This window comes from Mustela erminea, chromosome 20 (assembly GCF_009829155.1).
Source record: "Mustela erminea isolate mMusErm1 chromosome 20, mMusErm1.Pri, whole genome shotgun sequence".
Classification (NCBI taxonomy): Eukaryota; Metazoa; Chordata; class Mammalia; order Carnivora; family Mustelidae; genus Mustela; species Mustela erminea.
The window spans coordinates 6,957,732-6,980,268 of record NC_045633.1 but is presented as its reverse complement, the minus strand read 5'-3'; the positions used below and the strand labels follow the sequence as shown (position 1 = coordinate 6,980,268).

At 48.2% G+C, this 22,537-nt stretch overlaps 2 protein-coding genes across 5 annotated transcripts in view; both read left to right on the top strand.

The window, feature by feature from the left end:
• LOC116580553 (thyroid receptor-interacting protein 11-like) overlaps positions 1 to 22,537 on the top strand; it is a 302,056-nt gene that overhangs the window by 173,116 nt on the left and 106,403 nt on the right. The window lies entirely within an intron of this gene.
• The window catches only part of SLC5A11 (solute carrier family 5 member 11), a 41,684-nt gene that overhangs the window by 598 nt on the left and 18,549 nt on the right, over positions 1 to 22,537 (top strand). For all 4 annotated transcript variants that reach the window (XM_032326922.1, XM_032326921.1, XM_032326920.1 and 1 more), the window contains exons 2-8: positions 9,313 to 9,469; positions 11,043 to 11,114; positions 13,293 to 13,397; positions 14,637 to 14,696; positions 16,504 to 16,608; positions 17,765 to 17,870; positions 20,194 to 20,274. In XM_032326922.1, the coding sequence (XP_032182813.1) occupies positions 9,335 to 9,469; positions 11,043 to 11,114; positions 13,293 to 13,397; positions 14,637 to 14,696; positions 16,504 to 16,608; positions 17,765 to 17,870; positions 20,194 to 20,274 (664 nt within the window). In that variant the 5' untranslated portion in view covers positions 9,313 to 9,334. The remainder of the gene's footprint in view (positions 1 to 9,312; positions 9,470 to 11,042; positions 11,115 to 13,292; positions 13,398 to 14,636; positions 14,697 to 16,503; positions 16,609 to 17,764; positions 17,871 to 20,193; positions 20,275 to 22,537) is intronic.

The following is a 22,537-nucleotide window of genomic DNA, read 5'->3' as shown; positions in this document are numbered from 1 at the left end:
CAGGCACAGGTCCCTGTTATTCCGCATCCCAAGTTTAGACACTCAGCTCAGGTAGTCTCAGATTCTTATCTGTTAAAGGAGATTATAAACTGCAGCCCAGCCCAGCCCAGCCTAGCCCAGCATAGCCCAGCCCAGCCCAGCCCAGCCTACAGGCATGGTGTCTCCCAAGGCCCCAAAGAGAAGTGCGGGTGGAAATATCTCTTTAAACAACAGGAGGTTGGAGCGATACAGTGCAAATTTGAGTTTCACTGAAATGTGCTGGGCATGTGCAGAGGACTTCCCTTCCTGGGCCTGGCCTTGCCGGACAGTTACCCCTGAGGACACAGCCACCTGAACTCACAGACCAATGGAGAGCCATTAAGAACCATACCTGAGTTTGCACAAATCATGAGTGGCAAAGCTGAGACCCAACCCTCCCAGCCACGAGCTGACGCACAAGGTCTGGTTTTTCTGACAGTGTTTGGCTGGACGATTCTGGGGACACACAGGAGCGAGGTGCCCTCCCCAGGTCCTGGGGATAGCACCTTGGAGAAGAGGGGCCACAACATGCAGGGGTATATAGTAAAAGCTCTGAAAGCCGGCTTCAGAGACACCAAGTGAGTAAGACATACACAGTCCCTGCCTTCAAAGAGCCTCTGGTGTTGCAGGCAGGGGCAGCAATGACCTGTACAAATGAGATATGGCGTTTGATTGACAGTGAGGAAATGTCCTGTTTGCTGTGACAGCAGATCGCTTAAGCACCCAATTTAGATTGAGGCTAGGGAAAGCTCTTCTGGGAATGGGACAGCAGGATGAAATCTGAGGGACGTGGAGGAGCTGGTCAAGCCGAGGCCACAAGGAAGAGCGTTCCTGGCAGGGGAACAGAATAGCAAAGACCCTGAGGCCAGAAGTCACAGCTAAGGAAGAGGGCCAGTGTGCAGGGAGGGTGGGCCACAGAAGAGCTGGTCAGTGGCTGCGCTCATCTGTTGATGACTGTGTCTGGTTTATGGTCCAAGATCCCTCTGGCCGCGCTGTGAGGGGCAGATTGGAAGGAGGGAAGGTGGAAGGTCCTTGCTTGCGCTAGGATAGATGAAAGCTCTGGAAGGAAAGGTGAGGGAAAATGCATGGGTTCAGCGCTGCCGGGGGAGTAGAAGGAATGAATTAGGGGCCGTTAGATTCTGGGAGTTGAGAAAGAGACACTGTAAGTGCTTTCATGCTGTGTTGGCGTGCTGTGGCCGCTGCTGTCCTCAGGCACATGACAGGTGCTCACGGGCCATTGACGGATGAGTCAATGAGTGAATGCATGACTTTAGGCTCTCAAGTGACCCATGTGAGCGTCAGGGTAGGCGATGTGGCCCTGTGTGAGCATGGTCTCTGAGTCGGACGCGTTTCATTGGAAAGGCCGTGTTGTCATTTGGATGCTCTGTTCTCTAGGAAATCACGAGACAAGATCATCACTGAAGGGTGTCACCCCTGGAATTTTCCCTGCCAAAGGTCCACGTGCCAAGCGGTGGTTTTGAGCTCAGGGGTTAAGCCTGGGCTGGACCTGGGTTCAGTCATTTACCAGCACTGTGACCTTGGGTCCCGGGGCCTCGGCTTGGTTTTCCTCACCTGTTCAATGGGGTTAATCCAAGAGCTGACCTCTTGGGGTGCTGTGCATTTAAAATGAGATTCACACACACACATAGGTGGTCAGGATCTGCTGGACCACAAAGTCCAGGCCTGCGTGTGTGTGTGTGTGTGTGTGTGTGTGTAACAGGGACAGAGACAGACCCAAGTATTCTAGGCCTAATCATGTTATATAATGAACTTGCCTAATGCTCTTATCAAACCTGTGACAGGTCTGATTACTGTCTCCATTTTTTTTTTAAGTAGGGGCTTTTTAATTTTTTTTAAGAGTTTTGTTAATTTGTCAGAGAGAGAGGGAGAGAGAGAGAGGACACAAGCAGGGGAAGGGCAGAGGCAGGGGGAGAAGCAGACTCCCACCGAGCAAGGAGCCCAAAGGGGACTCGATCTCGGGACCCTGAGATCATGACCTGAGCTGAAGACAGATACTTAACCAAATGAGGCACCTATGCCCCAAGTAGAGGCTTTCTTTAACTCGGGGTTTGAACTCACCCCTCTGAGATGAAGACCTGAGCTGAGGACAAGAGTCAGATGCTTAACTGACCGAGCCACCCAGGTGCTACTCTGTCCGCATTTTATAGATGGGGAAACTGAGCCTCGGAGAGCTTCTTGGCCCAGTATCACGGAGCTAGTAAGAGGTAGAGCTCGGATTTGAACCGGGCAATGCAATTCTTACATCTTTACATTTTCACAGAGCGCATCTCTTTTCCAGGGAGTTTTTGTCTATAATTAAAACTTGTAGTGGGACACCTGGGTGGCTCAGTCAGTTAAGCCGCTGCCTTCGGCTCAGGTCATGATCCCAGGGTCCTGGGATCAAGCCCCGCATCGGGCTTCTTGCTTGGCAGGGAGCCTCCTTCTCTCTCTGCCTCTGCCTGCCACTCTGCCTGCTTGTGTGCTCGCTCTTGCTCTCTGTGACAAGTAAATAAATAAATAAATAAATAAGATCTTAAAAAAAAAAAAAAAAAGTCTTATAGTGAGCTGTCATCTCTGGTCCCTGCAGTGCCTCTCCCCTACTGTCTCTTGCTCATTCTCTGTCCCCACTGATGTGTTTGACATTCTTGGGCAAATAATGCCTACGTCCTGACAAAATACTTCCCAGATTATTTAGTGTCTTGGAATGTATTTAATATATGTAGATTTTTTTGTGTGCTGTAAAATTTGTTCTGTTTCTTTTCTTTTGTGATGAAATGTTTCAAGACCCACAAAAGTTAAAGAATCATGTTGGAACCCACCCCCTGTCTGTGGACGCACGCACAACCTACAGAACCAAATGGCCTGCAACCCTACCTGCGACCACCTCGCCCAGTCTTGTCCTCCCACTGGGGTGTGGAAAATTTCCACATCTGCTATGGCAAATTATGTAAGGGCTACAACGCAAAGGGTGAGCAGCCGTCCCTGGGTGCTGGGCTTCCTTTGTTCTCTGGCCTATCGGTGACTGTGAGGCCAGGGTGTTCTCGCGAACAAAGCCAATGTCACAACGCCGGCTTTGTCCAAAGCCGCACTCCCCTTAACCCAGCCCCCCCACACAGAGGGTCCCTCACAGGAGGTGAAGCTGGAGCCCACCCAGCCTGGCCATCCTGGAGCAGTGCAAAGGTCTCTCGTGCACAGGGCTGCAAGGGGCTGGCAGAGGAACCCACCAGGATGGGCACCGTGGCTGCCTGGCTCACAGCTCCGTCCTCTCTGTCTAGCACAGAGCCTGGCACCCGGCTGGTGCCTCATAAATGCGTGGAAAAAAACAGAAGGATGGAAGGAAGAAGGGAAAGAGGAGAAGAGATGAAAAGAAGGAAGGGGATAAGGATAGAGCAGCCAGTATTGGGTAATGCTAGCTCCTGCATTTGAGGGCCTGGGTTCAAATCCCACCTCTGCCATTTCCTGTGCCCTAGAGGCAAGGGGGGTAGGACCCAAACTTCCACGTCTTCATGCTTCCCTTTCGCACCTGTACCATGTCTGCCTGGCGGGGCTGACCAGATGCAGTAAGAGAGCAGCTGTGAAGCGGGTCCCATGCCCCACACTTGCACAGTGCTTACGGGTTTGCCAAGAAGGTGCATTAGCCTGTGAGCCTGTGGCCGAAGCAGCAGCACTGGGGTTCCCAGCTTCTCTGGTCCCTGTTCCTGTTCCTGCCATGCAGAAGGGCCAGGCCCTCCCGGCCCTTGGCAAGGCCCCCACCTCCCTGGGACTCAGGAAGAGCCTGGAGTCAGTGCCAGCCTGCCCAGGGCTGAGATGAATAAGTTGTTTATCCGCTCCCACCACCCTCGGTGCCTGGCGGGCAGAGGCCTGCAAGGGGCAGCTGGGGGAGGGCCTGGTCCCACGATCATCCCAGTGCCCGCCCCTCCTGCCTCCCTTTCAAACCTGGTGGTTCTAGAACAATCTACTCCACCACCCAGTTCAGCAATCAGTCTCTACCTTGAACTGCTTGCCAAGCTCCTAGCCGTCACCTTCCCCAAAACCCCTAGATTTGGAAGCTGGAGGTTGAAGTGTTTAAAAACACAGGCTGTGAAACTGTAGAGTTGTGGGTTCAAGTCCTGACTTTGGACATGATGATAAACCTCCCAGAGCCACAAGTTCCTCGCCTCACCTGTGATGTACAGTCACACTACCTGATAGGGATTTTACCCCTGAGATAACCTAACAGACCATCTATCCCCCTTCTCCCCAAGCCTCCAGAATGTGCCTCTCCCTCCTTAATTATTATTATTTTTAAAGATTTTATTTCAGAGAGTATGAGTGGGAAAGAGGCTGAAGGCGAGAGAGAGAGAGAGAGAATTTCAAGCAGACTGTGCATGGAGTGCTGAGCCTTTCGCAGGGCTTGATCTCTTGACCCCAGAATCATGACCTGAGCCAAAACCAAGAGTCAGACACTAAACGGACTGCGCCACCCAGGCTCCCCTTTCCTTTATGGGCTTCTGTTCCCACCCTAGACATTGCAGCCTCCTTCCCACTTCCTTGCACAAAGGCTTTGCAGGTGTCCAGTTTAGTTGGGTTCGTCCAGAGCATGTTATTATCGCATTTCACAAATGACAATGGTCATGAAATCTAGACTGAGGGGTGAGGGGAATCCTGGCTTCTGATGCTTCCTTCCTCCCACATTAGGGCACAGTAGGTGTCTGAGTGGGCGAGCCCAGTCGGGGCTGTCTTCCCTCTCTCCCTCCCTCTTCCTCTCTATTGGTGCAGTGGATCCCTGGTTGCTTGGGTCCTTCCTTCCCGGGAGAGGGCCACCACTTCCAAGGTCTGAGCAGCCCTGAGAAGGCTTCCAACACAACAAAGCAAGGGGCAGCCCCTGGGAGAAGTCTAGAGCAAGCCTTGGCATGGGAAGGGAACGTAGGATCCTGGAGCACCCCCACCCCCGAGGCATCTCGTCTAAGTGAACTTCCAGCTGCCTCATTAGGGCATAGCAGCGAGGTGGTTCAAACTGCCGACAATGCACAGAATAGCCTTCCCCCCCGGCTTATCCGGATAGCTTATCCGGCCCAAAGCGTCAGTAGTTTTGAAGCTGAGGGAATTTACTCTAGAAACAAGGACCATCCTGCGCAGGTAATCAGGCTGTTCTGTCTGTGGGCAGCTCTGATCAGAAGCGTGAAAGCACTCCCCCGTCCTTATTACCCTATCAACTAATCACCAGACCCTATTGATTTTAACCTCAAATTACTTCTTGGACCCTCTCTCGCCCCTCTCTCTACTTCATCTCAAGTCTGAGTCATTACACAGTGACCTTCCTCCCCCGCTTCTTGCTTCTGCACAAGCCTCCCCTACCCCTATCTGAGCACATGACTCCCTGGTCCCTTATCCTAGAGCGCAGGTGTACAGCAGACACATTGCTGCCTGTCGGGAGATGCAGTGAACACGTATGGGAGCACTTTGGGTTGTGACCATGATTTGGGGGTACCACGGAGGCCAGAGATGCTAGACTCCCCGAAATATGTGGAGCTGCCCCATGCAACATGAACTTTCAGAATAGTCTGCCAGAACTTCGTGTGGGTGAACAGCATGCTTATAACTGAGACTAGAACCTACCTCCAGTATACATGAAAAACAATATGTTGGCTTTTTTAAACAAAATTTTTAAAGCAAAGAATGTGCCTGCTTTTATTTTCACAACATTGTCTCAAATATTTTTTAGAGTGCTTGGTCTTTAAAAGATGGCATATCGTGGTAATTTCTTGAACTTCTTTTTTTTAGATTTATTTATTTGAGAGCGCACTATGGGGGGAGGGACAGAGGGAAAAGCAGACTCCCTGCTGACCAGGGAGCCTAATGCGGGGCTCAGTCCCAGCCCCCTGGGATCATGACCTGAGCTGAAGGCAGGTGTTTAACCCACTGAGCCACCCAGGCACCCTGGACTTTTTTATAACATTTAAAATCGTAGGGGCACCTGGCTGGCTCAGTCAGTAGAGCATCTGGCTCTTGATCTCAGGGTCGTGAGTTCAAGCCCCCCATTGGACCTGGAGCCTCCTTAAAAAATAATGGAATCATAAAGTATGCTTACAAATTTAAGCATTTTGGTGTATATACACTCGAACAATACACTTGAACGATATGGGTTTGAACTGCATGGGTCCACTTAACACTTGGATTTTTTTTTCTTGATAAATACAGTGCAGTATTAGAAATCTATTTTCTCTTATTTTTTTAATATTTTATTTTTTCTCTATCTTTATTGTAAGAGTACAGTATATAGTACATATACAAAATATGCATTAATCAACCATTATTGGTAAGGCTCCTGGTCAGCAGTAGGCTGTTTGTACTGAAATTTGGGGGGCTCAAAAGCTACCTGTGGATTTTTGGTTGCACTGGGGGTCAGCGCCCCTCCCCCCCATGTTGTTCAACTGAGTTTCTGTGCTGCTGTTCCTTCACAGATTTACTTTTTATTCTGAGCTTGGGGAGTAAAGTGGCTTCTGACTTTCTTATTTCTCTTAAAATCAAAACTTATTCAGCATTTAGGTGCAAATGTCTGACGGCCTCTTAGGGTCTGCCCACGGATGTTGCGTGTTGATGCATTCATCATTTTATCATTAATTGCTTTCCTTTTATTTCTCTTGGAGTTAGAACATTGACTTTTAAAAATTTATTTATTTACTTACTTACTTACTTAAATTTTTAAAAGATTTTATTTATTTATTTAATTGGCAGAGAGAGAGAGAGGGAACACAAGTAGAGGGAGTGTGGGATGAACAAGCCTGGGCTGAAGCCCCCCCAACCCAGGACCCTGGGATCTCAACCTGAGCTGAAGGCAGAGGCTTAATGACTGAGCCACCCAGGGGTCCCTACTTATTTATTTAATTTTGGGGGAAGATTTTATTTATTTATTTGAGAGAGAGAGATTGAGAGAATGAGTGGGAGGAGGGGCAGAGGGAGAAGCAGAACCCCTGCTGAGCAGGGAGCCCAATGCAGGGCTCAAACCCAGCACATGACCTGAGTGAAAATCAGGGGTCGGACGCCTAACTGACAGAGCCACCAGGCACCCCAGAATCTGGTGGTTTCTTAACTGTGGCATGCTCGTTCACACCTCAGTGTGTAGATGCTGTTGTCTTTGCCTGGAATGTCCCCAGGCCCTGCTTCAGAAACACTGACTCGTTCTTCAAAACCCAGTTTATATGCTCCTGTTTGGATCTCTCCATTGACAATGAGGTGGTCCTTATTGTCACCCACTGCATCTTGTAGAAAATCCTATTAATCGTCATAATAATAATGGCCAGAATTTATGGGGCACGACTGTGTAAGCGGTGCACCTAGCCCTTCGTAGGCATGAGCTCACCACAGTCCCTCAGTACACACTCTCACTGCCCATTTAGAGAACTTGTCCCGGTTCTCAGGACTTCTCTGTGGTGGGGCCAGCTCTGTGGCTTCTAAGCTCAAATCCTGAACACATCTGCCACTAAGCACCTCCCCTATATGGAACACCATTGTGCTGTTATCTCATGAGTGAGTTTCCCCATTACTGGGCTGCCCATCGGAGAGGTCAGGGTCTGAGTCTTTTCATTCCCAAACCCCCAGAGTGGAGTCACACATTAACACAGGAATAAGTCAATGCCCAAATCACTCATGGTCAAAAAATCACTCTTTGAAATTTTATTAGTTGCCAGTTACCAGCAGTGTAGCAACTTGAAACAACACAGGGTTATTGTTGGGGCCGATTCCTCGTTAAAACCTGTTAAACCCCTAGGACCTGTCTGGGCCTACTTAGCCATAGTGAATCCATGTTGCCTAGGTAGCCATTTGTTGTTTAATAAATGCCTCAGCAGTTACTGATACCAGTTCCAAGTAACCGTTGCTAAAACACATACCTAAAACAAGGCCATTTTGTTTAATAAATGCCTCAACAGTTACTGATATCAGTTCCAGGTAACTGTTACTAAAACACACACCTAAAACAAGGCCAGACAGGTGGAAACATCCAATCAGCCAAAGCCACATATGTAGATGTCTGCTGTTGTGCCCTGTAAAACTAGCCTGTAAGACCAAGAGGTGGTCACTCTCTTCGGAGGCGGCCCTGGCCAGTCAGTTTGACTTCTAATGCTTGGCATAGAATAAGGCTTTGCATAACTTTCACTTTGTCTCAGTCTCGTTCCTTTGGATCCAAAGGACCCAACAGTTATTATCTTAGGGTTCTGCAAGTTGAAGTTCGAAGTGGGTCTCACTGGGCTGACATCAAGGTGACAGCTGGGCTGAATTCTTTTTCGATACTCTAAGGGTGGAATGCATTAATTTGTGTTTCCAGCTTCTCGAAGCCACCTGAGTTCCCTGGTTTGTGGTCCCTATTTTTCCATCTTCAAAGCCAGCAACATTTGGCCAAATCCTTCTCACACTGTCATCTCCGGTTCTCTCTCTTCTGATTTCCCTTCACTTTTAAGGACTCTTGTGGTTGCATTGGGCTCGCTCAGATAATCCAGGAAAAATCTGCAAATTCAGCTGTCCTCTGGCCATGTAACGTAACATATTCACAGGGTCTGGGGATTAGAATGACACATCCTTGAAGGGGACATTTATCTGCCCACCACAGAAATCCCTTAAATTGCACACAAGTGCAGGATACTGGGTAACAGCTTAGGATAGTTGTTCGAAGTATGGATTCTGGAGCAAGATCATTTGCCTTCAAATCCCAGCTCTGCCACTGGACCTGTCTTACCTTAAGCAGGTAACTTAACTTCCCTGTGCCTCAGGTTTACCATCTGTAAAATGGGGACCATGACAGTAGTGCTCACTAATATTAAACACTTAGAATGATGCCCAGCGTGCAGGAGATGCTACATATATCACTATGTGCACTTTCATGGGCCATCCAACATTCAAAGGAATAAGGTCATAGTGTCTAGCTGACCCTCAGACAAAGTTGTCAGCTTGACCTACACCCAGCGGAGGTTCCTCAGAAATGGGGAGTAACTCAGGTGTCTTGCTTTACTCACACTCCTGGAGAGGGAAACCATCTGTGCTTCTCACACTGTTTATTCTTTTTAATATTTTGCCAATTGGCTGAATGGCTAAACTATCAGCGGGTGATTTGAAGTGACTTCACTGAATTTGCTGAATGAATGAGTGAGCAGATGGACAGACAGATGGGTAGGTGGCTCTGCCTTCTTGCGGGACGTGTCCCCACACACATCCCTCCATGGTTGTCCTCTTGTCTGGGTGCTCCGAGGAGGCAGCTGTGGAGCGGGTGAGAAAAGCACTCTGGTTCTGGCATCTGACAGGCATTTGCACTTCCCACAGGATTGAACATTTGCTCAGAACCATGGAGAGCAGCTCCAGCAGCCCTCAGCCCACCCAGTCCGATCCCCTGGAGGCTTTTCCCCAGAGGAACCTGGAGCCAGGTGACATCGCAGTGCTTGTTCTGTACTTCCTCTTTGTCCTGGCTGTGGGACTATGGGTAAGCCAGACCCGGGGAGACAGGGGAAGAAATTCGCCTAAGGTCATCAAGTAATCTGAACTTTATGCTTGTAAAAATGGACTTGAGTGTGGATCATATGTCAGGTGCTGTCTTAGGCACTTACATTTGTGTTACCCCATGTACTTGCACAGATGTCTACAAAGAAGACACTACTACTGTACCCATTTTATAGGTAAGGAAACTGAGGCTCAAAAATCTAAGTTCCTTATATTTTAGTAAGTTAGCAGAGCTGCAGTTAGAATCCGTATTTCCTTCACTTTGAAGGCCATGTTCTTTCTTTCTCTTTTAAGTGAGGGTTTTGTTTCGTTTTGTTTTAAAGACAATTAAGCTTCATGGTTCAAAATTAAAAGCAACTTGAAATGACGTACAGTGAAAAGTCTCACTACTGCCTTTCCCTCCACAGGTAACTACTGTTTTGGTTTTTTTTTTTTTAAGACTTTATTTATTTATTTGACAGAGAAAGAGATCACAAGCAGGCAGAGAGGCAGGCAGAGAGAGAGAGGAGGAAGCAGGCTCCCTGCTGAGCAGAGAGCCCGATGCAGGGATCGATCCCAGGACTCTGGGATCATGACCTGAGCCGAAGGCAGAGTCTTTAATCCACTGAGCCACCCAGGCGCCCCTGGTAACTACTTTTATTAACTTGTTTGCACATTAGTTTGAGTTTCCTTCTGGAAATCCAAGCAAATATTATCGTTATATTTACCTCTTTCTTAAATAGGAAGTAACTTATTATACACAGTTTTTTTTTTACCTTGCTATTTTTCACCTATCATGGTCCCTTGGATGTCTTTTCATATCAGCACATAGATGCTTCCTCACCTTCTGAAAAGTTGTACAGGATTCCATAAGATACTTGTACTGTATCATTTGGATAGAGGGCCATTTGGACTGCTTCCTGTCTCTTACTGTTACAAATTATGTTGCAGTCAGCAAATCTTGTGCACTCATTATTTTGGATGTGTGCAACTAAAATGTGGGATAAATTCCTACAACAGATAAGGTTGTCAGACCAAAGGATATATGAGTCTGTAATCATTCAGACCTGGGTCTGAATTCCCAGCCCTCCTGCTATCTAGAAATATGGCACGAGATAGGTAACTGGGAGCCTCTGATAGGTAAGTTCTGAGCCTCAGTGTCTTCTTCTGTTAGATTGGTTTAATGACACCAACTTCATAGGAGATGGTAGGAATTACCATGAGATGATGCTCTACAATATTTAGCGTAGTGTCTGCAGGCTGAGCTACTGTGTCCCTATGAACACTCGTAAATGGTACCCATCATGAGCTCTCCTAGATAAACCAAGGGTTGAGAACTCAAACACATAGTTGAGCCATAAGTATGCAGAGCAGGGAGTGGCAGGGGTTGCAATGGCCTGAAGAATTTACATCTCTTCTAAAGCATTCAAATTAAAATCTTCTTAAACCATGGGTTTAAAAAAACCCCAAACTATCTTTGATGTCCAAATCTGGCCTGCTGGACTCGCAGCAGGTAATCCATGGCTCAGGCGCTCTGGGATGCCTCTGATTATTTCCCACCTTCTTCTCTGTTTCAGTCCACGGTGAAGACCAAGAGAGACACGGTGAAAGGCTACTTCCTAGCTGGAGGGGACATGGTGTGGTGGCCAGTAAGTGATCTTTGGTTCAATTAAAGTCATTTCTCAAAGATTCTTCAAGGGCTGATGTTCCGTTAGGCTTTGGTCTCGCAGGACTCTGGTTGTACGTTTTGTGGAAGTCATGGTCTAGAGAAGGCTTAGCTCCGTTGCAAATGTATTTGAACAGAAAGAATTCATCAGCTCACCCAAGGGAGAAATCTAATTAGGCTGGTTTCAGGGATGGCTGAGGGCAGGGGTTCAGGTGATGTCACTAGGACCTGGTTTCCTTCCCCGTGCCCATCCCTTTTTTCCTTCTTTTCTTCCTTCCATCTGTCCATATCAACCTCTCTCCTTCTGGACAGGCATTATTCCCGAACAGGGTCGACTTCATGGCAATAAGATGGCAGACACTGCTCCAGACTTTCATCTTCTCAAGCTCAGTCCAGTGTGGGAAGAGCACCTGCCTCCATGGCAGCATCCCTGGAAGATACCTCATCTCTGGTTGGGTCCCATGCCCACCTCTATGTCAGTCACTGTGACCAGGGTAGTTTGATCTGCTAATTGGCTTAAGCCTGGGTCACACAGTCAATGCCTGCGCGGGGTGGGGGAGCCTGGAGCCTCCCCCCCTCCCGCCGAATCGTATGTGATGAGAAATGAGAAGGGGCTAGAGGCCATTACTGAGACAAGGTAGAATAGATGTTGAGGACACAAATGACAAACACAGTAGTCGAATTAGTATTTTCTTTTTTTTTCTCAACTTTTTAAAAAATATTTTATTTATTTATTTATTTGATGGACGGAGATCACAAGTAGGCAGAGAAGCAGGCAGAGAGAGAGGAGGAGCAGAGAGCCCGATGCGGGGCTCAATCCCAGGACCCTGAAGGCAGAGGCTTTAACCCACTGGGTTAGCCACCCAGGTGCCCCAGTACTTTCTTTTCAAGCAGACTTAGGGGCATTGCCAAACACATATACAAACATGCATACATGCACATATACACATACGTGCACACACATGTGCACTCGTATGCACACTTCATGGGCCCTGGGTAGGTGGTCCGGGATAATAGTTTGCTTATAATCGCCTAAAATAAGGATGAAATCTTTGAACTAAGAAGAGGGAGGACATCTCCCATTTGCAGTGAAGCCATTCACTGCAAATCCACCCAATATTCATTACAAAACATTTTCTCCCTGGGGCACCCAGGGTGACTCGATTGCTTAAGTGTCCAGCTCAGTTTCAGCTCAGGTTGTGATCTCAGGGTTGAGAGATCAGGCCACATCGGGCTCCTCACTGGGCATGGAGCCTGCTTGGGATTTTCTCTCTCTCCCCTCCGTCCCTCCCTTTCTCTCTCTCTTTCTCAGTGAGCTAGTCTTCACCTTCAAGGAGCTCTTATAATCTAGTGTTCCCCGAATTATGAGTAACAGTTGCCCAAAGATTTCTCAGTTGCCTGCTGACACAGCATTAAATATCACCAAATGACATAGTGTGAATATACTCCCTTTCCTATTCTCTGTCAATCCTCTTGACTTTATAAAAGAAAAAGTCACAGTTTGGTACTAAGGTATCTTCAGCTTTCTGTCTCTGGCTTATCTCTATGTTTAAGCAAGAGAATGCAGGCCTCAGTGAGAGAAACTAGCAAGGATTTAGTAACAGAGATGGTGTCCCAGTTCGATTCCCAGAAGAGAAAATGTAATTGACCCGGCTCGGGCCAGGTGCTCAAGTCTGTCTGGTCCAGTCCATTGAGACCAGGGATTGGGGTCATCGAGTATAGGCTTGGCCACTTACTGTTCTACCAGAAAGAGGACTATCTACTTTGCTGAGTTAGAAGCAGAACTGGAATAGAACACAGGCTTTCTGATTCTCATCATGATGCACCTTCCACAAGACCCTGTCATCCTTTCCCCAGGGATACTGCATACAGTTGTTCATGTCATGCACTGCACAACCCTCTGACACACAATTCATATTTTAGCCATCAAAAATATGCATATCTATTGTGCCAGTATCTGATAGATGGAAGTAAAAGAGTCTTGAGGAAGAAGACTCTTTTTCTAATTTGAGGAAAGAAAAAGTTGCCACATAGGCTAGGAATGGCCCTGCCTTCTCCACTTCTTCTGTCTTAGTCCCTCTGGAGCATGAGAAAAACCAGGGCTGGGGAAAAGGTACCAAAGACCATCACTCTAAGATCTGACTTGTCCATCTGTCCACAGGTGGGCGCATCCTTGTTTGCTAGCAATGTGGGAAGTGGACATTTCGTTGGCCTGGCAGGGTCAGGCGCTGCTGTGGGCCTCTCGGTCACTGCTTATGAATTGAATGTAAGTATTTTATCAGCAGGCATACAGCTCACCCTTTGCCTACCAGAGTCCTGGGGGACAATGTGAATTCCCTGTACTTTCATTTATTTATTTTTGTTAAAGATTTTATTTATTTATTTTAGAGAGCATGAGAGAGGGAGCACGAGCATGGGGAGGGGCAGAAGGAGAGAATCCCAAGTAGTCTCCGTTGCTGAGGGTGGAGCCCAAGGTGGGCCCCGATTCCTGGACCCCCTGAGATCATGACCTGAGCTGAAACCAAGAGTCGGAGGCTCAACCAACCAAGCCACCCAGGCGCCCCTACCCTGTTCTTTTTAAAACTACAGCTGTACTTCATGAGAAAACAAGCAAGCACCAAAGGCAGACCTGGTCAGCAAAAAATCTGCTGGGTCTGCAAGCTTTGGGCTTGTCTGGGTTTGCTTGATCCTGGCCCAGAAGACTGGGACCCCAAAAAACCAATGTGTGGGAGAAGAGGGCTTAGAACCTCTCCCTTGTGGATGTAGAAAATAGAAGGTCTCCGGGGATCCGAGGGTATATCTGTGTATTAGATCCAGTTGGCATCACCAAAATGTAGTGTGTGGTTCCGTGGTTCTCGACCTTCCTGCCACCCCACAGAGACTCTAGAGACAGGACACATTATCCTGGGTAGCAGGGTTCACGCAGGGTGTGATTTTCACTGAGGGGGCGGGCATGCACTCTTAGTAGAGCGTTTCATCTTCACAGCGACTAACACATTTTTTTTAAACAAGCTTTATTTATTTATTTATTTATTTATTTATCTATCTATTTATTTATACATTGTCTCCACGCCCAGGGTAGGGCTTGAACTCACCACCCTGAGATCAAGAGTGACTCGCTCCACCCACTGAGCCAGCCAGGCACCCCCTCAGTGACTAACATTTTTACAGTACTCGTTTTGTGCTGCCGACTTAGTACCCTACGCACAGTACCCTATGATAGGGTTCACTTAGCAAGCCCATCCTGGATCAACGAGGGAGGGCCACCCCTGGGTGGCGGGGGAATGACACGAGGTTTCGGGGGACACTGAATGAGGAGTCACAGGAAAAGCTGCTATTTCCGTGCTCCCTCCTTCCTCCCCTTCTCCCATTTCAACACGGAAATACGATGGCCCAGGGAGGATGAGCTACTGAACCCGAGACGGAGCCAGGCCAGGTGACCGCCAAGTGCAGAGGGAAATCCAAACCAGCACCTCGATGTGCCTGACTCTGTTTTCTCGGGCAGGGCCTGTTCTCTGTGTTGATGTTGGCCTGGATCTTCCTGCCCATCTACATCGCTGGTCAGGTGAGTTGGGGTGCTCTGGGATGGGAAGACCCTTTGGGAGGGTCACCCTTGGGTTCCCTCCCTCCCCCCTGAGGACATCCGTTAGCCAGTCCCTGGAAACTCCCCACATGGTGAGGGTCGCTGCCCAGGTGAGAGCGGGGAGCCCTGTCCTTAGCAGCTCCCACCTGCTGCCCCATGAGGGAGATGCACACAGGCTTTTCAGAGGCTGGAAGCAACAGGGGCTCAAAAACACTTTTTTTTTCTCAATGCCAAGACACAGACACGAGACTCACAGTGTCTTAAAACTTAATCCATAACAGGTTACTGCTTTTCTTCCTTTGCATAGAAAACTGTACAAACAGAGTTATTTCTGGTGGATGTGAAACATCAACATTTTTGTTCCCAAACGACGGTGCTTTAAGACTTTTTGAAAAAGTAGTTTAAAAAATTGTTTCTGATCCAACAGCTTTGCGTCAGTCCTCCTGCCTAGACTTCCTTCTGTTTTAGGGATCCTACCACACAGGCAAGATCATACTGTCCCATCGTGGTTTTAATGATGCAAGAACTGATTTTCACTTTTATTTTTTTTATTTTTTTTTTTTTAAAGATTTTATTTATTCATTTGAGAGAGAGACAGTGAGAGAGAGAGCATGAGCGAGGAGAAGGTCAGAGGGAGAAGCAGACTCCCCATGGAGCTGGGAGCCCGATGCGGGACTCGATCCCGGGACTCCGGGATCATGACCTGAGCCGAAGGCAGTCGTCCAACCAACTGAGCCACCCAGGCGTCCCTGATTTTCACTTTTATTGAGGCAGTTAAAGAAATACACAAGTAGGGCGACCTGCTGAATGATAAAAGGAATCATTTGAAAAATTACGTTGTACCAAATGTAGTGTGATCCTGTGTAAAGGGCAAGGGTACATGGATGCATAACCTTGGAGATAATACGGAGTCTGAGTAAGATAAGCAGGGCCTTAGTGGGTGGCTGGCAGGGGGCTCCCACCTCCACCTGGGACTAGCTCCCATGTGGGCAAAATATCTGGGGTATACCAACACTGGGCTGGGACCGAGGGTCTCTGAGCCAAAGCAGCAATAATTATGTATTAACACCTCCTCTGGAAAGGGGTAAAGATCGGTGGAGATGCAGGTTATTTCCCAGGTAGGGCAGCCAGACATTCTCGGCCACTTTCTCTGGCAAGGAAAGGTAATGTCATCTGCTGGAGTGAGGAAGGAATTCGGGGGCTGGGGGTTGAGAGGAGGCAGGGAGACTTGAAATGGTAGCTGTGGTTGCTTCTAATAGGAAAATGTGGGAGCTGGGACTCCTGGGTGGCTCAATCCGTTAAACTAACTCACTCATTCGCTCTGTCAAATAAAAGTCATTTTAAGACTAAAAACAGTGAGTAATTGGTAATACAATTGGGATGGGAGTGATAGATATCCCCCTGCACAGAACCTCAATTCCTCCACACCCCATCCCTCTGCCCCCATTTTCTCCTCCTTTTTTTTTTTTTAAGATTTTATTTATTGGAGAGAGAGAGAGTGAGCACAAGCAGGGGGAGAGGGAGAAGCAGACTCCCCCCTGAGCAGGGAGCCTGACTTGGGACTCGATCCCAGGACCCTGGGATCCTGACCTGAGCCGAAGGCAGACACTTAACTAGTGAGCCACCCTCCTAACCCCATTTTCTTCTCCCCTCCTAAGTCTATGATTAAGAAGACCATCAGTGCTGCTGAGTTGGGCGAGGAAGGGGGGAGAGGAGGGGGAAGGGGCAGTGCCGGGAGGCCATGTGCCCCAAATCAGGTGGGTGGTGACAGCTCAACTCTGGCCGCCAGGTCACCACGATGCCAGAATACCTAAGGAAACGCTTTGGCGGCAACAGGATCCCCATCATCCTGGCTGTGCTCTACCTGTTCATCTACATCTTCACCAAGATCTCGGTAAGGTGGGGACCCAGCCCGGCCATGTCCCTACAGCATGGTGAGAAAATGGAATACAGCCATTGGTAGTGTGTCCTGCCCATGCATTTCCTCTCCTTGGGCAGGCTTCAGGGCGCTTGGAGAATGAGAGGGGTCAGGGAAGAGGGTAAGCTCTGGGAGAGGAAGTTGGGAGAAAAGTTGGAGGGAGGGACACCTCTTTCCACTCCTGCCAGAGCTCTGGCAACATGTCAGGATGATGAATGAAGAACGGGGCTCCGAGAGCCTGCCAAACCTCGGTGGGGAGCTGTTCTCTTCCTCCCGGGATCAGGCAGTCATCAGGTAGTCATCAGGTGTGTGGAGGCCCATGGAGACTGCCCCACCCTGGCCTTTGGTTGGACGGGCAGATTTCAAGAAAGGCCAAGAGCAGACCTGACTCATGCTGATGCTGTCTCCGCTTACAGCTGGGGCTGGAGAGAGCCTACCCCAGGTGCGGAGAGTGGGAGTGGGTGCAGTGCAGAGGAATTCCATTCAATCCAAACAACAATAATTGATTCTGTGCCAGCTGCAGGCTTGAAAGATAGACGTTAGATGACAACATTCGTTCAGAACTCCCCTCTCAGCCTGGTGGGAAGCTACAGACGTAGGAAGCCTTCACAAGGGAAGTTACGACCAAGGATGATTACCAGCTAGGGAAAGGGGGCCTGGCATTCTGGTTGGATAGACAGGGCTTGTTAAGGGAAGCAGGGAACGTGAAGGGAATGAGGGAAATGAGGTCAAGGGGCAAGCAGACCATGAAGCCTGAAATGCAATTTTAATGTTTTTATGTAGATACAAGCTTGGGGTTCATGGGGGCAGAGCCACTGAAGAATATTAATGGGCAGGAGAAGGATGACATGATCATGGCAATATTTGATAAGGTTACAGTATCAAGGATGGAGAGTAGAAGACCAAGAGTAGAAGCAGGAAGACCACTGAGGAGGTTGTTATATTTGCCCGGTGAATGGGTGTCAAATGTAATGGCCCACAAGGCTCCAGTTTGAGACCCCCAATCTGGGAAGAGGTGGCTGAAGATAGGGCAGTAGAGAACTCTTCTGTATGTGCCAGAATCCAGGCTTAGGGGAGCCTGTGCTGAAAATGTCCCTCCATTCATTCATCCATCAATTTCATGTCTCCCCAGGTGGACATGTATGCAGGCGCCATCTTTATTCAGCAGTCTCTGCACCTGGATCTCTACCTGGCTATAGTCGGGCTGCTCGCCATCACGGCTCTGTACACTGTTGCAGGTGTGTCTGAATAAGGGGTGAAGCTTGAGAGCCTGTGGCCTGTCCCCCGTCTTTTCCTGGCTCATCTTCTGATGTTCCCATGTGTTAAAACCATTCATTCATTACACCTCATTCCACGACCCCAGATGAGATGATTTCTCTTGGCCGTTGTCCAAAGGAAGAGGGTTCCCTTTTAGAAAGAGGATTTAAAAACACACCAAAACTGCATCAAGCTATTTCCTATTTATTTATTGAAAAACTATTTATTGAGAACTGTCAGAGCTGAGCATGTTTCTCCACACACACTCTGGAAAGCTAGTTGGGAAGCGACCCTAATTCTGGAGGCTGAGGTTGGGTGGTCTCCTCTTTCCCCATCAGAGCAGCATCCTAGGAGAGAGACCAGCCTCTAGTAGGCCCCGGACAAGTATTTGGTTTGGAATATTTGCCTTCTTATCTTCACATTCTGCTCCAGCTTCATCCCGCTCTGCCCCCTCTTGGTGTAATATAATTCATTCTACAAATATATCTATATATTACCTAGCATGTGCAAGACATCGTGCTAGGAAATGGGGCACGGCAGTAAGCAAAACAGACAAATTCTTTACCCAAAAGGACCTTATATTCTAATGGGGATGGGGAGACAGACAACAGAGCATGACAACCAAGAAATAATATCAGGACATATTATTATAATCTGATAAGTGCGCTGAAGGGAGTTTAAGCAGGATGAGATGGGGAGTGATGGGATAAGGAGGTTTGTTGTTGTTGTTGTTGTTGTTTTCCCACAAAGAATGTTCAGGGAAGGCCTTCCTAAGGCCTTCTTGAACCACATTTAAATGATATGAAGGAAGCTCTCAAGAGAAGCTCAGGGGAAGAGAAGTCCAGGCAGAGGGATGGTCACATGTAAAGACTCTTAGGATGAGAACATGCTTGCTCGGGGAACAAAGGGGTGGTCAGTGTGGCTGAGGCTGAGCGAGGAAATGGTTGTTCAAGTGCATCCTGCTCGGCTCTGGGGGGCCATGCCCACAAACCAGAGAGGGATGTACCCCCGACCCTGTGTGGCACAGCATCCCTAATGATGTGCAAAAGGCCAGCCATTGGCACATCGCAGGAGACAAAATGCACCTGGGTTTTATTCTAAGTGCCATGCATCTCCACTGGCGGCTCTAAGTGGAAAAGCAACCAAATCGAACGTATGCAGAGGCCCCTGAAGGATCTCAGGGGGTTCCGCGCTCATGGAGGCCATGAGCCGGGAGCCCCAGGAAAGAGAAAGGCTAGCGGCCATAGTCGGTTTATCTTGGCATTTCCTTGTTTGGGGAGTCTTTGTCCCCATTACGCTGATCTCTCTGAAGACGGGACGTGCTGTTTTGTTTGCCTCTCTGTCCCTTCCACAAAGAGCTTGGCAGGGTGCTCACGAGAGATTTGGGGAAGGATTGAAGAAGACACTGCGCCCAGGGCCTGGCACGTGGTAACTGCTCAGTAATCATCAGTGTAGGAACGATGCCAGCTTCTAGTGGCAGAATCTCAGGCTGGATTATTGCCTCAGAGGGTCAGGGCCAGAATGGAGGCTGGATCTCTCTCCATGTTTGTGACGGGGACCCTATTCATGCTGGCAAGGAGAGAGGAATCAGAGTGGAACACCACAGCTCCGTGCACACTTTCTGCACACTGGCACTGCCCACGAATAAACGTGCTCACATGAGAGAAGCATCTCTTTCCCCTTTGGGAAGAAGGAAGCAGGAAGTATGGTACAGGGAAGAGACTGGGAAGATCACCCTGTCCAGATGCTGATGGACCTGCTCAATTATATGGTTATGATCAGCTGGTCTCACCTGGCTCAGAAGGGGAGGTCAATGACATCTGGAATAGCTGGCTGGGGCAAGGTGGCCGCCCTCATGCGGCTGGTGGTTGGCGTGGGCTCTCAGCTGGGCTTCCCCTGTGTGAGGCATCACCCTCAGGTAGGCGAGGGTGGGCTTCTCTGGCATGGAGGTCTCAGGGCAACAGGAGAACAAGAGCAGACGCTTCTGGGGCCTTGAGGCCTAGGCTTCGAGCTGCACAATATCACTCCCGCCTTAATCTGCAGATCAAAGCAACCCATTTGGCCAAGACTCTCATTAAGAGGTAGAGAAATCAGCTTCACCTCAACATGGAAGGAACAGCAAAGCCACACTGCCAAATGGGCATGCGCTCAGGAAGGAGACACTGTGGCCATCTTTGCACACAACACTAAGAAGTCTCCTCAGGCAGGTCTTGAAATTGCAGGTTCTGTCTGCTCCCCAGGGTAACTCCTCTCTACCACCATAGCTGATGCTCACCTCGTGCTTATCCCCACCCCTACCTTCAGGTGGCCTGGCCGCTGTGATCTACACAGATGCCCTGCAGACTCTGATCATGCTCATAGGAGCACTCGTCCTGATGGGCTACAGTAAGTGGGGCCCCAGGGTCACTTGGGTGGATGACAAGCACACTCTTGGTGACATCTGCTTTCATCACTGTGATCAGCAAGCCCAGGGTCAAAAGCATAACACAGAGCATTCCTGTCATGGGGAACTTCCTTCAGGCATGTTATTTTAGCTGGAAGAGAACTCGGCTTATGGAAACTTACTGTTTTGGTTTGTTTTTTTTTTTTTTTAAGATTTATTTATTTTAGGGGGAGGGGGAGGAGAGGGCATAAGAAGAACGAATCTCGGGCACCTGGGTGGCTCAGTGGGTTGAGGCCTCTGCCTTCAGCTCAGGTCATGATCCCAGGGTCCTGGGATCGAGCCCCACATCAGGCTCTCTGCTCAGCAGGGAACCTGCTTCCCTTCCTCTCTCTGCCTGCCTCTCTGCCTACTTGTGATCTCTGTCTTTCAAATAAATAAATAAAATCTTAAAAAAAAAAAAAAAGAAGAACGACTCTCCAGCAGACATTCCCCCCCACACTGAGCAAGGAGCCCCACGTGGAGCTCCATCCCACAACCCCAAGATCATGACCTGAGCGAAAATCAAGAGTCAGCTTCTTAACCAGATGAACTACCCAGGTGCCTCGACATTTACTGTTTTTTAAGTAAAAATGAATAGTTCTTCCAATGTTGATATGGAAAAGTGACTAATAAATAAGAGGGGTTGGGGTGCCTGGGTGGCTCAGTGGGTTGAGCCTCGACCTTCAGCTCAGGTCATGATCTCAGGGTCCTGGGATTGAGCCCTGCACCGGGCTTTTTGCTCAGCAGGGAGCCTGCTTTCCCCCCTTCTCTCTCTGCCTGCCTCTGCCTACTTGTGATCTCTATCAAATAAATAAATAAAATCTTTTTTAAAAATGATAAATAAATAAATAAGAGGGGCAAAGGCACAGCTGTTCCTTACAGAAGAATTCCAGTGAATAAGTGCAGACAGAGGGAGAGCTAGAAAATCACCATGAGGACATCACAGTGATCTGCAGGCAAGATCAAATGATAAATTCTCAAGTTGGCAGGTGAAAGTTCATGAAGACACAGGATCTTTGCATGGCCTCAATTATCATGCCCAAACTATTAATTGAAAAGGGAAAAGTAGCCACTCTCCACGGGAGCAACCTAGCTCACACCACTGTAGCTAAATGATCACCAGGAATGAGCCATTGATATCGTATAACTCCTGATATGGGGAGGAGGGTACAATGTATCCTCTGTGCCATGTTTGTCGACAAGACATAACCTCAGCTTCATCAGAAGAACCATCAGAAGTCCAGACTGAGAGACATTTTACATAGCCTAACCAGTTCCTCATAAGTACTAAAGGCATGTAAAATACAGACAGACTCAGGAATTGTCTAGGAACAGTGGTAGAAGGATATAAACAAGAGTACCTTAAAAGGGTGTCTTTCTGCATGGTTTCCATTTTATTTCTGTTCTTTTCATCTTTACAAATAAGACTTCAGAGTAATCATGGAATAATTGTTTCACAACATGAACAGAAAAGGCTTATTACTAACTTTACCAAGAAGTGTTTCAGAACCTTAGAAGAAGAAACACTTCACTGGTGTCCTGTGTGTAAAGAGGAAATACAGCTGAGTAACAGATACGTGAAATGCCGCTGTCCTAAATACCAAACCTTTGAGCCTTCCAGGGCCACACAAGCTACTTAAAACAGGTTTTCAGAGGCAAGAGAGAACCAAAATAGATCTGCCCAGGGTCTATTATTCTTAGCCAAACCTCTAGATCTTTCTCCATAAAAGGATGGGTTCCAGATGCAGAAGTTCCATTACTTAATTCTTATGGTCAGGCAGGAAAGAGTTTGCAGACCGGCCCCCAGTAATCCTCACCAATCTGCTGTATCTATTAGATGTTTGTCATCTAATTGACCACATATGTGTGCATTTATTTCTGTGCCCTCAGTTCTGTCCCAGTCATCGATGTGTCTTTTTATGCCAACACCATACTGTTTTGATTTCTACAGCTTCATAATATAGTTTGAAATCAGGAAGTGTGAGGCCTTCCGCTTTGTTTTTCTTCCTCAGTGTGGTTCTGGCTATTTGGGGCTTTTGTGGTTCCAGATGAATTTTAGAATGACTTTTTTTCTGTTTCTGTAAAAAATGTCATCGGAATTTAATAGGGATTGCACTGAATCTATAGATTGAGGGGCATCTGGCTGGCTCAGTCCCTGGAGGATGTGATTCTTGATCTCAGGGGGATGCGTGCAAGCCTTACTTTGAGCATGGCGCTTACTTGAAA